The sequence below is a fragment of the Sceloporus occidentalis genome, unplaced genomic scaffold (genome assembly GCF_023333645.1).
Source record: "Sceloporus occidentalis isolate IW3139 unplaced genomic scaffold, rSceOcc1.0.p SCAF_3, whole genome shotgun sequence".
NCBI lineage: Eukaryota > Metazoa > Chordata > Lepidosauria > Squamata > Phrynosomatidae > Sceloporus > Sceloporus occidentalis.
In genome coordinates, this window is record NW_028316983.1 from 85,967,590 (window position 1) to 85,982,104 (window position 14,515).

General features: G+C 40.5%; 1 protein-coding gene across 8 annotated transcripts in view; it reads left to right on the forward strand.

Moving 5' to 3' along the window:
* NFIA (nuclear factor I A) overlaps nt 1-14,515 on the forward strand; it is a 573,426-nt gene that overhangs the window by 440,259 nt on the left and 118,652 nt on the right. For all 8 annotated transcript variants that reach the window (XM_089515284.1, XM_089515288.1, XM_089515285.1 and 5 more), the window contains one exon: nt 11,896-12,013. In XM_089515284.1, coding sequence (XP_089371410.1) covers nt 11,896-12,013 — 118 coding nt within the window. The remainder of the gene's footprint in view (nt 1-11,895; nt 12,014-14,515) is intronic.

Below are 14,515 nucleotides of genomic sequence, written 5' to 3' on the forward strand. Positions count from 1 at the left end.
AGGCAGTGAAAAAGACTGGATGTGGCCCCAGTTGTCCCATATATCATTGGGTATGAAAATTGTTTAGCTGCACCCATAGACTCTTCATTTTGAAACTGGCTCAGGTCACTGTACTGTAAAGGTCACTTCCAGTTTGGGGGAATGTGACTTGGATCTGAGACAAGATGGAGATGCATTCTGTCTTTGCTGAGAATTCTTCTGGAGGGTTCAGTAACAGCATTATTGGTCTGCATTAATACACCTCGCCGTTTACCCCGGTCTGCAGCATCGTATTTCCCAGCAGTTTCAGAATGTCAGGTAGTCGCTTTTAGAAATTCCTGTGTTTTCAATCACAGAACATCAGAATTTTTAAAAAAGTCATGAATGTGTTTTAAAGTTATTTTTATAATGCTTTATACTTTTTAATTTTATTTTATAATGCTTTAAAATATGAACCACTTTGACATATTGTAATGTCAAATGATGTACAAATACTAAAAAAATCTCTTTATGTATGATGGCAAATGCTTTGTATTTATATCCCCTGTCTAAATGTATGTTTTACATCTGCATTATGCAGCACTGATCATTTCTTTACAGCCACAGGTTTTATGAACCTGCAAATACTTATACACAAATGCAGTAATGTCCTATATTTGTGATCTTATGGCTCTCACACATTTGTATACACAATTTCAGCTTTCTGAGGCCTAAATAGAATGGGATCCTGCCTTTTTAAAGTCATTGCTTTTGACCTTTAAAGAATGCTAATGCCCTTTGTCTGAATGACATGCTGCAGTATGATCATTACCAGTTTGTCAATATTCACTAACAACAGTGAATTAGGAGTACCTGTCACCACCCTGTTCCATTGATCAAAGGTCCTTTGATTGTATTTTACTATGACATAATCCAGACAGTCCAAGGAGACATGGTCATTATTGTCTCATTGCTGTGCCTCTGCTCTGATGACAGCTAAACCAGAGCCTGAGAAGTTTGTGCTATTGTGATATTCATCTATAGTGAAAAACTAAGTTGAAATGTTGATCTTGCTCCAGTAAGTAATGCTACTGCCTTTTCCAGATTATGTAATTGATGTTCGTTACTGGGGAAAGGCAGCAGTTGACCATGTGCTTTTATTCCAGTACATACTAAGAACAACTTTCCCTTTCACTTCAATGGAAGGTGCTTTCTCTGCATCTTCATGCATCTTTAGACATATATATCAATGCTTCATTAAAAGGAATGGGTTTCTCTCATGTGCCTAAGCACTGTTGCACTAACTTCTTGGACCATCTAATCACATTTAGATATCCAAATAGATGCAATATTTTTAAAATATTGTCTGTGAAGTCCCCCTTCAGTACACACACAGACACACATGAATTATTATTTGCTGCAGATATTAAACTTATATTCAGTCTTTCACTTTACAAGTGTACTTCTATAATATCTGAAAAATGCAGAAATGTATCAGTCTTTTAATGCTGGCATTGGGTTGATTGGACTGGTCTGTGGTTAAATGCTTCAGCTAAAACAGATGATAGTAATATATTGTCATCATTACATAAACAGGTATATTGTATGTGTGTTCTCTTGCAATGATAAAGCAGAATGAAATGTAAGTCTTAGATTGGCATAAGGTGGCACCCTAGTGTTTGAAATTTGCAATAATTTTTCTGCTGAACAGCAGAAAATCATTGTTGCTTAAAAGAAGGAAGAAAATAGTGATCTCTTGTGTACAGTCACCTCGACACAATCACTTCAGCAGGTTAAGCCACCTCTTTGATGACTTTCTGACCTGACGATGTTTGAAAGGCAAGGGTGTGAGAGCAGCTTCAGTTGAGGTTTTTTAGGACTCCAGAACTAAAGTAGAAGATACAATAAAAAGAACAAGGGGATGCATGAAAGAAGTAATGGATTCAGTGATGAGATATTGAGCTGCCATTGCCATTTTTGGCTGCTCCTGTTTACCCTCCTATCTCATTATGGCATTTGGCCACAATGGTCAGGACACAGGATGGTAACTTGCACAGTTCCTGGGTTGTATATGCTTTCTGTGTTTTACATGATGAAGTGAATCATGATGTCCAACAGTCCAAAAAACTCATCATTTCTCATTTGAAGCTTGACATTTAAGATGTAATGGGGAATGGGCTGGCTCAAAATATTTTCTTACTTAGGCTATTATTGTCCAAATTCTAGTACCCCCGTTTAGATTTTTAAGCAGCTTAGTGGTGTTCAGCATTTTTCATCCAAATACAGTTCCAGATGGGAAACTGATTTTGTTCTGGTCAAAGTGTGGTGAATGAAAAATGACTGACCCATCCATAGATGATATATTTTCAGGTGCTTGTTACTTCCTCAGTTCTATTGAACTATATCTTTGAGGCCATTCCCACTTGCATTTAAATCACATTGTGAGTCGCATTGACACTGGGTCTCTGAACTGATTCAGGCTGATGCGTAGTTCCCACTATGGAAGCATATTATTTCATTATTCCATGAATTTGTGTCTTTTTTTTAACATGATTGTCATTCCCACCTGATTTGCACTGTCTCATCGATGCAGAGAAGGAGGTCTCCATGGCACTCGTGGATGCCTCCGAGGGGGCAATGCTGCTCCTCTCCTCCTCCTTGGTGGTCAGAGGGAGCAGATCCAGTGGTGACAGGGGTCCTCCTCTTCCTCCTCTGCCTTCGCCATTGTCCTCACTACCCAGACACTCTCAACAACAAGAAGAGTGAGACATATCCAGAGAAAGGGGAGCCTTGTCCTCCTTGTTGGTGAGGACATTGGGTCACCCTGGTTATGGAGTGGGACCCAAGTTAAAAAGTTTGGAGCTTCACTCTCACAACCATCTTTTAATCGGAAAGACTGAGGAAATGACTCCAGGTCAGGTTGACCAAAGGTTATCCTCCTATCCCAGGGCACATCCTCCATCTGCAGTCTCTGTCCAGGAGGAATTACAAAGGGTCCCCATTTGGAGCAGGACATTTATATTTTAGCTTTTAGCGCTGGAGCCCCTGCACTCACATTTAAGATTGGCATTGCATGAAGTCACTGGGAGCCCAATAGCAAGGGATTTGGATCACTGAGGAACCACCGAGGGAGGAGGGAGAAAGAGAGAAGAGAGACAACACACAGAGAGAAAGACACAGAGAGAGAGATAGTGGGTTTCTTTGCCCAGCCAAACCTTCAACTCAAATGGAGGACCTGCCAGTAAAAATGAAGGACATCACCCCCCCCCCCACACACACACACACACACACAGCCAAAAGCTGAAAACACGCTTATAAATTCATGCTTCCTAGTCATATTCAGAATGGAGGACGTTTTGATATTCCTCTTGGAGAGAAGGTTAGAAGGTAGGAAGGGTCCTGGGAAAGGAGTACAACCCTAAGGCAACCCTATTGCTGAGTTTTCTTGGCCAGTTTCTTCAAAGGAGAATGTGCCATTGCAGTCCTCTGAGCCTGAAAGAGTGGGACTTGCCCAAGGTCACCCAGTGGGTTTCCATGGCTTAATAGGGTTTCAAACCCTGGTCTCCTAGTCCAACGCTCAAGACACTACAGCAGCCTGGCTCTCTACTCAGATGTAAATCCCCCTATTGCAATGGCACATATTATATGGGAATCCAGAGCTCACAGAGGGGGTTTCCCTAAGTAATTGGGGATTTGAACCCTGGCTCCTTTACTGGCTCTCTACTCAGATGTAAATCTCCCTATTGCAATGGCACATAATAATAATAATAATAATAATAATAATAATAATAATAATAATAATTGTATCCCGCCTTTCCCATTTGAGGATTGAGGCGAGTAACAGCAAGGAAAATTTCAAATACAAAATCACAGGGGGAAAAATAAGGAAACAGTCTCCCAAAACCCCCACCCTTCTACCCTCCCTCTCATCAGTACAAAATAATAACAATAAAAAAAATTAACTGGAACAACATCAGTTAAAACAACTTGGCAAAAAGTAACAGCACTATGACAATAATGGGCAATAATGAGGGGGGCTGATTAACATGGGCGGTTGATTCTGGTTTAGGAGAGGTTAGTCTGGAAAGGCTTGCCGGAAGAGGATCATTTTTATCGCCTTTTTAAAAGCATCAAGAGATGTGATCTGACAGACCTCCTCCAGCAGGTCATTCCAGATTTTTGGAGCGGCAGCTGAAAAGGCCCTCTGGGAAGTTCCTCCCAGAGGACCCGAGTGTGCGGGAAGGATTATATGGGAGGAGGCGTTCCTTCAAGTAAGCTGGATCCAAGCCCCATATATATATATATATATATATATATATATATATAGTATAGTATAGTATAGAAACTCTGAGCTCACGGAGGGGGTATCCCTAATTAAGGGTTCTTTGCTGGCCTGGCCTCTGCGTGGGTTTGATAGGCCTGGGTTGAGGACGGTGGTGACCTCCAAGCGGCTCCAGAGCCCAGGGCCAGGGTGAACGGATGCCCTCACCGCAAAGGAGGACATGGCATCACCAAATGAAGGACTTGCCAGCAAAAATGGGAAATATCACACACACACATATACACACACACAAGCTAAAACACAGCATATAAATTAATGCTTCCTATTCATGCTCAGAATGGAGGACATTTTGGAATTCCTCCTGGAGATAAGTTTGGACTGTAGGACAGGTCCTGGGAAAGGAGAAGGGAAAAAATGGCAGATTTCCCAAAAACCTGGGGCGAGATGGGTTACACCCTCTGCCAGCCCTCTGCCATTAGTCCCTCACCTCCAGTGCAGTGTGATTCAGGTCCATCGTTCCCACTTGTTGAACATGCTTGCTAATAGATACTTTTCAAAAGAACAATTTTTTAATCCGTCTTCAAAAAAAAAGCAATTTTTCTGCATTTGCCTCACTTCGCAGCAGGTCAAACCGAGCACAGTTGGTTCTGAAACTGTTTCAAGTGTGAACGACGCACATATAATCCATTCAGCAAATCACTTTAAATCATAGTAGGAACAGGACCTATGCCATTTCTCCATGTAGAAGCCTGTGAGCTTTCTGTTATACTAATCAATATTCTAAGAGAGGTAGTGAAAAATAGGCGGCATGAAAAATAAACACTAAAGTAGCTAACTTCATCTTCAAAAGCAAAGGATAGGTGTCCAAAGTCTACAATTTATGTTTGGTTATGAAAAGACAGAAGCAAAGGAAGAAGAAAGAACTGTAATATAAAATAAACTGTGGGCGCTGAATGACTGTTGCAGTGACCTTGCCTTTTGTATGCCATTACACAATTCAATGGCAGCACACTCAAACCTTGCTCTCAATCAATATCCTATTAAAACAGCACATACACAAAAAGTCTCCATAAACCTAGTGGTTAGCTATGTTTATAAATGGAATCCAACATAATTAGATGCTCAATAACATGTTGTACTGGTAATGTCAAAATGAACAGCACACATTTCATATCTGTGATTTTTCAACAAAGCTCTCTTACGTAAGCTGCCATTTGTTTGAGAAAAAAAAGCTGAGACACTGATTTCAGTCACATTTGCAACGTAACTCCCGCTTCCATCCTCAGCTTATTACTTTGTTGTTGAAAAGACCTGCTAGTTAAAGGAAATTTCTATTTACTCCCTTTAACCCTAGAGACATCATCCCTTTGCTGCTGTACTGAGCCAAATACCTGTTTATCTATTGGTGAGGTCAAATCCTGCTTTGGATACTCGTATGGGGGGGGGGGGGGTATTATAGTTAGATTAGCAAAGTATCTAATTAAAGCACAAAGCATGTAGATTTGGGGAGAGATTTGGAGGGATGGTGGAGGTTTGCCAACTTTCCATAATATCAGATAAATGCAACACATTAAAAAAAACCACAGACACACAAAGTTGTAAATACAAGCTAAACTTATTGTTAAAGTTCTGGCTTCATTTAATTTAAACAAACTACTGACATGGTTTATGAAGTGTAATGGAACATTTATGAAATGTTCCTCCGCTTGTTATTGTCGTTGTTGTGTGCCTTAAAGTCATTTCCAACTTATGGTGACCCTAGGCAAGATTTATTCAGAGGGATTTCCCATTGCCTTTCTCTGAGGCCCAGAGTGTGTGACTTGCCTCTTTGAGTTACCATGGCCAAGTGAGGATGCAAACCCTGATCTCTCAGTGTCCTAGTCCTGCACTCAAGCCACTACACCAGGGGTTCCCAACCTGGGGGTCGCAACCCGTTGGGGGGTCGCCAGGTTGGGAATTCCCCCCACCTCCTCGCGGGTGCCGGTGCTGGAGCAGGCATCGTGCGAGGGGAAGGGGCTCCCTCCTGTCCCTTCTCCCTGCAAGTGCCCGCGCTGGCACAGGCACCCGCAAGGAGGAAGGGAATAGAGGCGAGGCCTCCTCCTCCTCTCCCTGCCTTCCCGCGAGTGCAGGCACCCACGGGGAGTCAGTGAAGGGGCGGGGGTCCCTCCTCCTCCTTCTCTTCCTTCCCGCGGCTGCCAGACAGCTGCGGGGAGGAAGGGACAGTGGGGGCTGCCTCCTCCTCTTCTCCCCGCGGCTGCCAAGCAACCATGGGGAGAAGGGGACAGGACTACAAGCCCCAGAGGCCTTTGCGGCCAGAAGTCCCGCCCCTTCTCCCCTGGTGGCCTCCCTAATTGGTTGGGAGGCTGGGAAGGGGCGGGACTTCCAGCCGCAAAGCCTGCTGGGGCTTGTATGCAGCCGAAAATCCTGCCCCTTCCTGGCCTCCCAACCTATCAGGGGGGCCACGGCCCAACAAAGGTTGGGAACCACTGCACTACACTGTGTTGTCTCTCACATTATTCTAATTAGTCAAAGTGTTTTAAAATTGTCTTAAAATTGTCACTGTGAAGACATATTGTGTTGGGTGCTGATGGGGATGAAAAAAAAAATCAGAACAACAGAAGCACCTGTTGACATGTTTGCCAACAGAGCAAGGACAGCATTTCGCTGGCCCTCTAGTTACTGATGAATGACTAGTCCCATCATCCTCCATTTCTATTCATGGTGATAAGGTTTGCTGAGAATTAGAAGGCAAGAATATCTGGAGGACCATTGACTCTGGGAGATATAAGTCAAATAAATACACTCCCGTAGCTAGGTTTTTAGGGCCCCTGGGGCAGAATGTAGGGCTCGGCATAGTGGAGCGTTCACACGGTCCCGAGTCCTACTGCGCGCTGTGAGCGCCATGTTGGCGCACTGCCATTTGGGGCTCCCTTTGACTGGGGACCCCAGGACAGTGCTCCAGTTGCCCCAGCCCAGCTGCAGGCCTGAATAAATATATAAATATTTTTACAACCCTAAATCATAGTAGTGTAAGTAGAGTGTATGAATACTGTTTATGAGTAATGTGAGTGTAGTTGTATGTGAATAAGAATAGAAAAATAAGAGAATAGGAATAGATAACAATAACATAAAAACAGAAAAACATATTATGGATTTAGAGTAGTTTCACTGTTTAGGTAAATAATCTGTAGGAGTTATTCCCTTAGGAATCTGTTCTTATGCTGAGGGCTCTCTCCATGTTTTTCCTCCAACAGGGATAAAGGTTTTGATCAAAGGTTTTGATTTGTTCACACCTGCAACAAAGGTGTGTAGTATCTGTCACAAGGCTTGGAGCAGGTACCAATTCAGTGTCCCTTGAATCCCAGACATTGGCTATGCCTGCTCTAAATGCTGCACCACACATCACAAATAAAATTGAAGCATTTTTGTAATGTCATCATTTTTTTCTTGAGAAACAAGGACTTTTTTCCAAGTGACATAAGGTAGATGTGGACAAGTCCTGGTATACTTTTAATTGGTTATCATGGGTGACTCTTTCTGGAAAATTTATCCTGCACTCTGAGTGACTGAAATTTATCTTTTGTGAAGTTTGTGACCAGACCACCCAGTCAGCTGAAACTGGATTCTAAACCAGAATTAGTTCAAGTTAGACAAGCACACATGAGTCTGAGGAGAGGTTGAAGAAGAAGCTAGTTTTTCACTGAATAAATAGTTTACTGTGTATTCATTTCAATCTAGATAACTGTTTCAAATTAGATCCTTGAACAGGTGAGCAATACATTGTGTTGGAATCAATGCCAGAATTTTTATCGGTGTTAGTATATGATTTTTCATACATTGGCTTCCCAATATAGATTTCTAAAGCAGAATTGCAAGGCTTTTGTCCTTTATGATAGGACCATCACTAAACATAAAACCAGCTTCTTCACTGCTCTCTATTATTAGACAATGGCCACTAAATACTTTGACTCAAGTAGCCATGAGCAAAGTTCTGCAGGTCACAAACATCTCAACCACCTGCTGGAGCTTTTCCTGGACACTGATTTTATGTTTTGCCACATATTTAAAGTGACAAGGCACACAGAGAAAAACACATTGTTTTAAAATATAATAAAATAAAGAATTCCTTGATGGATGTATCTAATTTCTGTGATGATTCCAAAGTTCTCCCTTTGATGAGTGTCATTAATGATGGGTAAAAAGGAAGGAGGGGAGGGGAAAAAAGAAATGTGACAGCACCACTAAGACAAACTGGTTTTTATTTTAGCAAGGGCTTTCATGGCTATAAACCCACTTCTTCAGATGTAATACCAAGTTGCATTGATAATGTCATATTTGTGTCAATCTCTGATGTTGTTGCAGGGTCTTGTCCCTGTATTACCATCCATATTATGTATTCTGTTGTAAGTGAGGTGTTGTTTAAAGTTTGGAGACTGTCTGTAGGCCAATAAACACCTGCCTCTCAGAGTTTGTAAGAAAGCTGTGTTATTCTCTAGAATTAGTTGTAGCTCTCTGATAATGTGTTTGAATAGTCTTAGTTGAGGATTATAGGTGAACACTAAGTGTGTTCCATGATTTTATATTTTTGATCTCTCTTGTGGGTCTGAGCAGATGTGGTTAAATCAAAGGACTTGGCTGTGATGGGTGTAATTCCTGCATGATCAATTGGTATCTTGAGTTCATCCTTTCCCCCTGTTTAGAGCATTCAGGCAGAAGTGTCAATGGTTATGTAGTACATTCACCTATAAAAAGGTGGCATCCCCAAAGTTGTGTGAACTCCAGAGTTTGCAGAAGGAGGCAAAATCTACAGTTAGCACTCTGTATCCACAGACTTTTTTATCCATGATTCAAGCATCCACAGCTTGAAAATATTTTAAAAATATATAAATTCCAAAAAGCAAACCTTGATTTTGCCATTTATATAAGAGGCAGCATTTCACTACTCTGTTGTATTTAATGGCACTTGAGCATCTATGGAATTTGGTATCCATGAGGAGTCCTGGAAACCAACTAGCAGACACGAAGGGCCTACTGTACTTAAAAAAAAGTGACTGAAAAAAGTCAATTGAAGAGTGATAATAGTCTTTGGCCATGAGATGCTGAGTAGTAAGGGGAATGGAGTGGAGTGTCCTGGAGTAGAGCACTGAATGCCAAACTGCAATATTTTTTTCCCTTGCATGTCCTATTTGTCTTACACCTAGTTGCTCATTATATCCCACAGTAGATATTGCTACTGCTACAAAGGCTGTGTCATTGAGTAAATGTTGTGTTTTCAGATCAGGATTAACCAGGGAGAGGGTTGCTGATGGTGAAAGGCTGCAGTTCCATGCCAGCCTACCAGTGAATTTAACTTCCCAATAATGCATGCATAGAATGAAACGGCTTCAGAAGTATTTTTGTCCGCAAACTTTCTGTCTCAAATACATCTGTTTAATAAATATTATAATAGTTAGGAAGTGAAATCACTGTGTTTCTACTTAGAAAACACATTGTTAACCTTTCACCTAGGCCTTCTGCAGGTATAGTATGAAGAAAATTTATCAAGCAAAAGCTTTTTGAAGTGCAAATACATTTGGCCAAGAAGTTGCTAAAATTGTGGAGTGGATGCTGCAGAGTGTACCTTTATGATTGATTTCCATTCAAGTCAGACTGACTGCAGTGTGGTCATTTTTCTAACCCATAACTGCTCACACTGCAGCAGTTTGCTATCTGCAGGGTGTCTTGAATTATAGCAGTCCATGTCCGTGTTACCTTTTACACAAATTACTTACACTGGTTTCTTTTTCCATGCAAATTCATCAGTTTTACAGCCCCTTGTCTCTGCTGTCAGGAAACTCTAGCAGACAGCACAAATTGATAAAATGAGTTAATTTTACAATGCTTTCTTTTTAAAGTTTCATTCACTCATTGCACAGGACGCATATTGTAGTTAAAGTAAGATAGCAAATGAGTTTAGAGTGTTCTTGTAAATTATTTTCCAAGTTAATTCCTTTTAAAGATCATTACAGACTGGCTCCCATTTTAATATTATTGTGTTCTACTTCACATCCTGTGCTTTTAAAATGCATTGCTATCAGTGAATATCAATTCACTGGTTGTCTTAAACCACTACTTATAATATTCCAAAGATTATGTGAGACAACTATATATGCAGTGTTGAATGAGGATATTGTTCTTTGTATTGAACATTACTCTTGTACTTCAGCTTCAGTTGCCTGAATATTTAGCATATAGTAGCTTTTAGCTGTCTGACATTAATAGAAGAACTTGCAGTGTACCTTGAATGCAGACCCTGGCTTCAGCCCTTCGCTACCTGTCTGGATAGGATTTCATATAAAAGAACCTTTGAATGAAACCCCAGAGACCTATCAGGGTAGGGAAAAGTGGATAAGATGGGTCAATGGTCTGATGTGTTACAAGGCAGACTGGTATGTTCATATATCACTACTTAAACAGTAGCAGATGCAAAACCACTTAAGTGGCAGTTCACCAAAGCCTTGCTTCCCAACCAGAAGAGGTGAGAGACCAGCAATTATCTCTTCCCAGTTTGCCAGGGATTAGCAGCTTATTTGTGCCTCTTGGCTATGCTTGTTTCTTTCTTTCCTGGAAACTCTCCAGAAGCCATTAGCATATGGACCAGCCCTGGTCCATGGATCACCAGTCTGAGTAGCACTATGCTAAATGACAGTTGGAAGGAGACATCCAACTTTTCTCAGTTATCTATGGAGGAAACCTCTGAAAACACTGTTTGTTGTCATCTTCCAAAAGACATTTTAGGATTGTTCTAGTCCTTGAAAAAACTTTCTCAAGGTTTTCAGTGTCCCAACCCTTATTAAGCCTCATTGTTACCTCTGTTGCAGAGACCGGGAAAGTGTCCACCATTTAATATAAAAAAAACAGTTTTCATATTCAGAACAGTTTTTTTTTAATAACTTGTTGATGAGGGGCCTTTGGATCCCCATAACAACTGTGTGTTTATTGTGTAATAAAATGGTTTTGTAGAAAGACTTTTACTGACTTCTTATGTGAATGGTGCCAGACATGGCAGATTAATGATCTTCTGTTTCTATACAAAAGGAAAAGGAATTAGTAATCTGCTTGTTTAAAAAATCATTACACACAGTTGTAACTGTCAAGAAAGAAGAAAAAGAAGATCATATCAAATACAACAGACCACAAATAGTGAGCACTAGTCAGGAGAACAGTTCTAAAAAATCCACTAGAACCATTCATGGGAAAACAGTCTAAAAAAGAAACAATGTTATTGTTTTAAAGGCTATAATGGCCAGCATCCATAGTTTTTTGTGGGTTTTTCAGGCTATGTTGCCATGTTCTAGAAGAGTTTATTCCTGACATTTTGCCAGCATCTGTGGCTGGCATCTTCTGAGAATTACAGTTTATAAGAAAGAAACTACTGAAATATATTGGTACAAAATAAGATATAGCCACCAGAAAAAAGACGTTCGAAAAAGACCTTAATCATAAAGTTGCATAATGATCTTTTAATCTTGCTGATTACAGTGCCAATTATCTCATACCTTTCTACCTCCATGCTGGGTAAAGTCATTAAGGTGAAAGTGAATATTTGAAATGTAATAATTCCTTTTCCACATGACTTACTGACTTTTCCTTCTTCTCCCTCTTTGTTTTCTTAGCACCAATAACTACAGGAACAGGCCCTAATTTCTCACTCTCAGATCTGGAAAGTTCCTCATACTATAGCATGAGTCCAGGAGCAATGAGGAGATCGTTACCAAGCACTTCCTCTACCAGGTAATTAGATTTATGCATGCTTTTCAGGTATGGTTGAACCTCTCCCGCACATCCCCTTGTATGTTTTAGAATTAGTAATGCTATCATTTTGTGCTCTCTGGTGTACTCTGTACTTATGCTGCCTGATGTACTCTGAGACACTGAAGCTTTCTATGAATAAAGTGGAACATCCAAATTAACTAGCCACTCCAAACCCTATTTATTCTTTGCAGTTCTGTGAAACTATAGAAGAAATGTATTCCTCTCCAACTGAAAGCTGATGTAAATAAATGTCATATAGGTCACTAGAACAGAAGTAATTAAAAACACAGTGAATATTTTTAAAGACCAGAAGGAAGGAGGTAAACCAATGTCAACAAAGAAAATTGGCAATATAATGACAAAGACCCAGTGCATATAAAGTGCAGAGTCCATACTGGCATGGCTGAAAGTGCTGTAATAATGCAGGAAGCTGGTTCACACAAATGGCTGGCCACATGGAACTGCCTCCACACCATTGTGTTTCAAGCAGTAATCACAGTGCCATTTGCACATCTAAATTAAATTGGGTCTAATCCAGGAATTTTCAATTTATGCAGCTGCTCAGGTGGCCAGGAAGGTGCAAACATGTCTGGGGATCTGAACAGGCCACACAGATGAATAGCAGTCAGCCGTTCAGCTGTAATGGTTCACAAACAGTAAGCCTATTAGAAGAATCTATTGGGCTGTATCAAGGCTAGACAAAGAAGAATCAAATAGAGTACCAAACGGAAGGCTGGTACTTCCAGTGCACATAAATGGTTTGGCTATATGTTGTCCCCTTGAATGGCAAAATATGCAACAGCAGCATGCAGTCTGCCACTGCAGCAGCCAATCTATTAAGGACTTTGTTACATTACATCATAGTATAATGTTAATTTCTCTAAATCTGGTAGCATTTCAACAAGAGGACCTTTCAGAAGACAAGGGTCATTATAGTCTGTTTAAGATCATCTTATTTTCAGGATAGGACCATAGATCATTTTTGTATCACCAGCAACAGTAGTACAGATAAGCCCTGAATTTCAGTGGCCCAGTTGGGGATGGAAAAAAATGGCCAAATGCATTGATCACTGTTGATGTAGAGGTTTACAGATTTAATCCTTGGCATTCCTGATTGCTAAGATTGATTAGCAAATGATGTCAACTTCCGATCCCCAAAAACCATGAACATTTAGCATAACCAATACTGGAACACATGGACAAGTACTATAGCTTTCTAGGATCCCAGCTGAAGGCCTTTCATAACTTTTACCTGTGATTTCCTTCTCTGTGAATAATGCTGCACATCCCCCTTTCATCTATTCTTTCACAGCTGCAAGGAATAGATTGTTTAAAAGGAGTTGTGAATGTTTCCAAATACAAATTCTCTGACATGTCTAGATTCCAGTGAATTCTGGTTTGCTTGAACTTGACAAGGGGAACATTTGGCTCTCCAGTTGTTTTGTCCAGGAATTGCCATCAGTCCACCCAGCGTGACTAGTGACGAGGAATTGTTAAAGTAAATATTAACGTATCTGTATAATAGCCTTTGTCATATTGCAGGAAAGGAGTGATAGCAATAGGCTTCAAATAAATCAGTATGTACCACCTGTAAGGGCATTAGCTTGAGACACTAATGTAAATGTGAAGAACTGCCCTTTGGAAATAGACTGAAAAATAAAGTTTTAGGAACTTAGTGACTTAGCACAGGTGAATTTTTGATGTGGGTTCCAAGGAGTCTTCATTTTGTAGCTTAGATGCCCATTTGAAGACAAGGATATTATTTATATTATGCCATGGCCTTTCCTTTATAAATCCAATCTCATGGATGTTTAAGCAAGCTCAAAGTCTGTAGTCATTTTGAATCATGTCAATGATCCAAATTTATTCTTTTTCTCTCCTTTGAATTGCATCAGATATTTCAATCACATGACAAGACCAGGGCTGGGGAGTAAGAGTAAGGAGTATTTGTTACTCCTTATTTCTGTTATTATATTGTACATGCAAACACCAAAAATAATTTTATTATATTGCACTGGGGAAGTGACTGGGGCAAAGAGAGGCGTGTGCGCGCGCGCACACACACACACATACCCCTTGCAAAGCAACCTGGGCTTTTCCCTAGGGCTGAGGAGTAGGGGTCAGGAGTAAAGGAGAAAGAGGCTTTTAATGTAGGAGTAACATTAAGAAAAATATCTTACTCCAGAGTAGGACAAGGAGTAACCCTAAAATCACTACTCCTCCTCAGCTCTGGACAACACATACCAATTTCACATGTAGCTCATATTATTATTGACCATAGGGCTGTTTCACAAGTAATGTTTTTCCTACAGAAGTATCACTTCAATATAAAATAAAATGTGTCTAGCATGTGTAAACTACACCATGAGAAATATACACATGTATATATAGCTGAGTTAATGTAAGTAATCACATTCTGATTACTTGTGACTTCCTGTTGTGGGTGCACTCAGCAAAACAGACAGAATACACCATTATTCC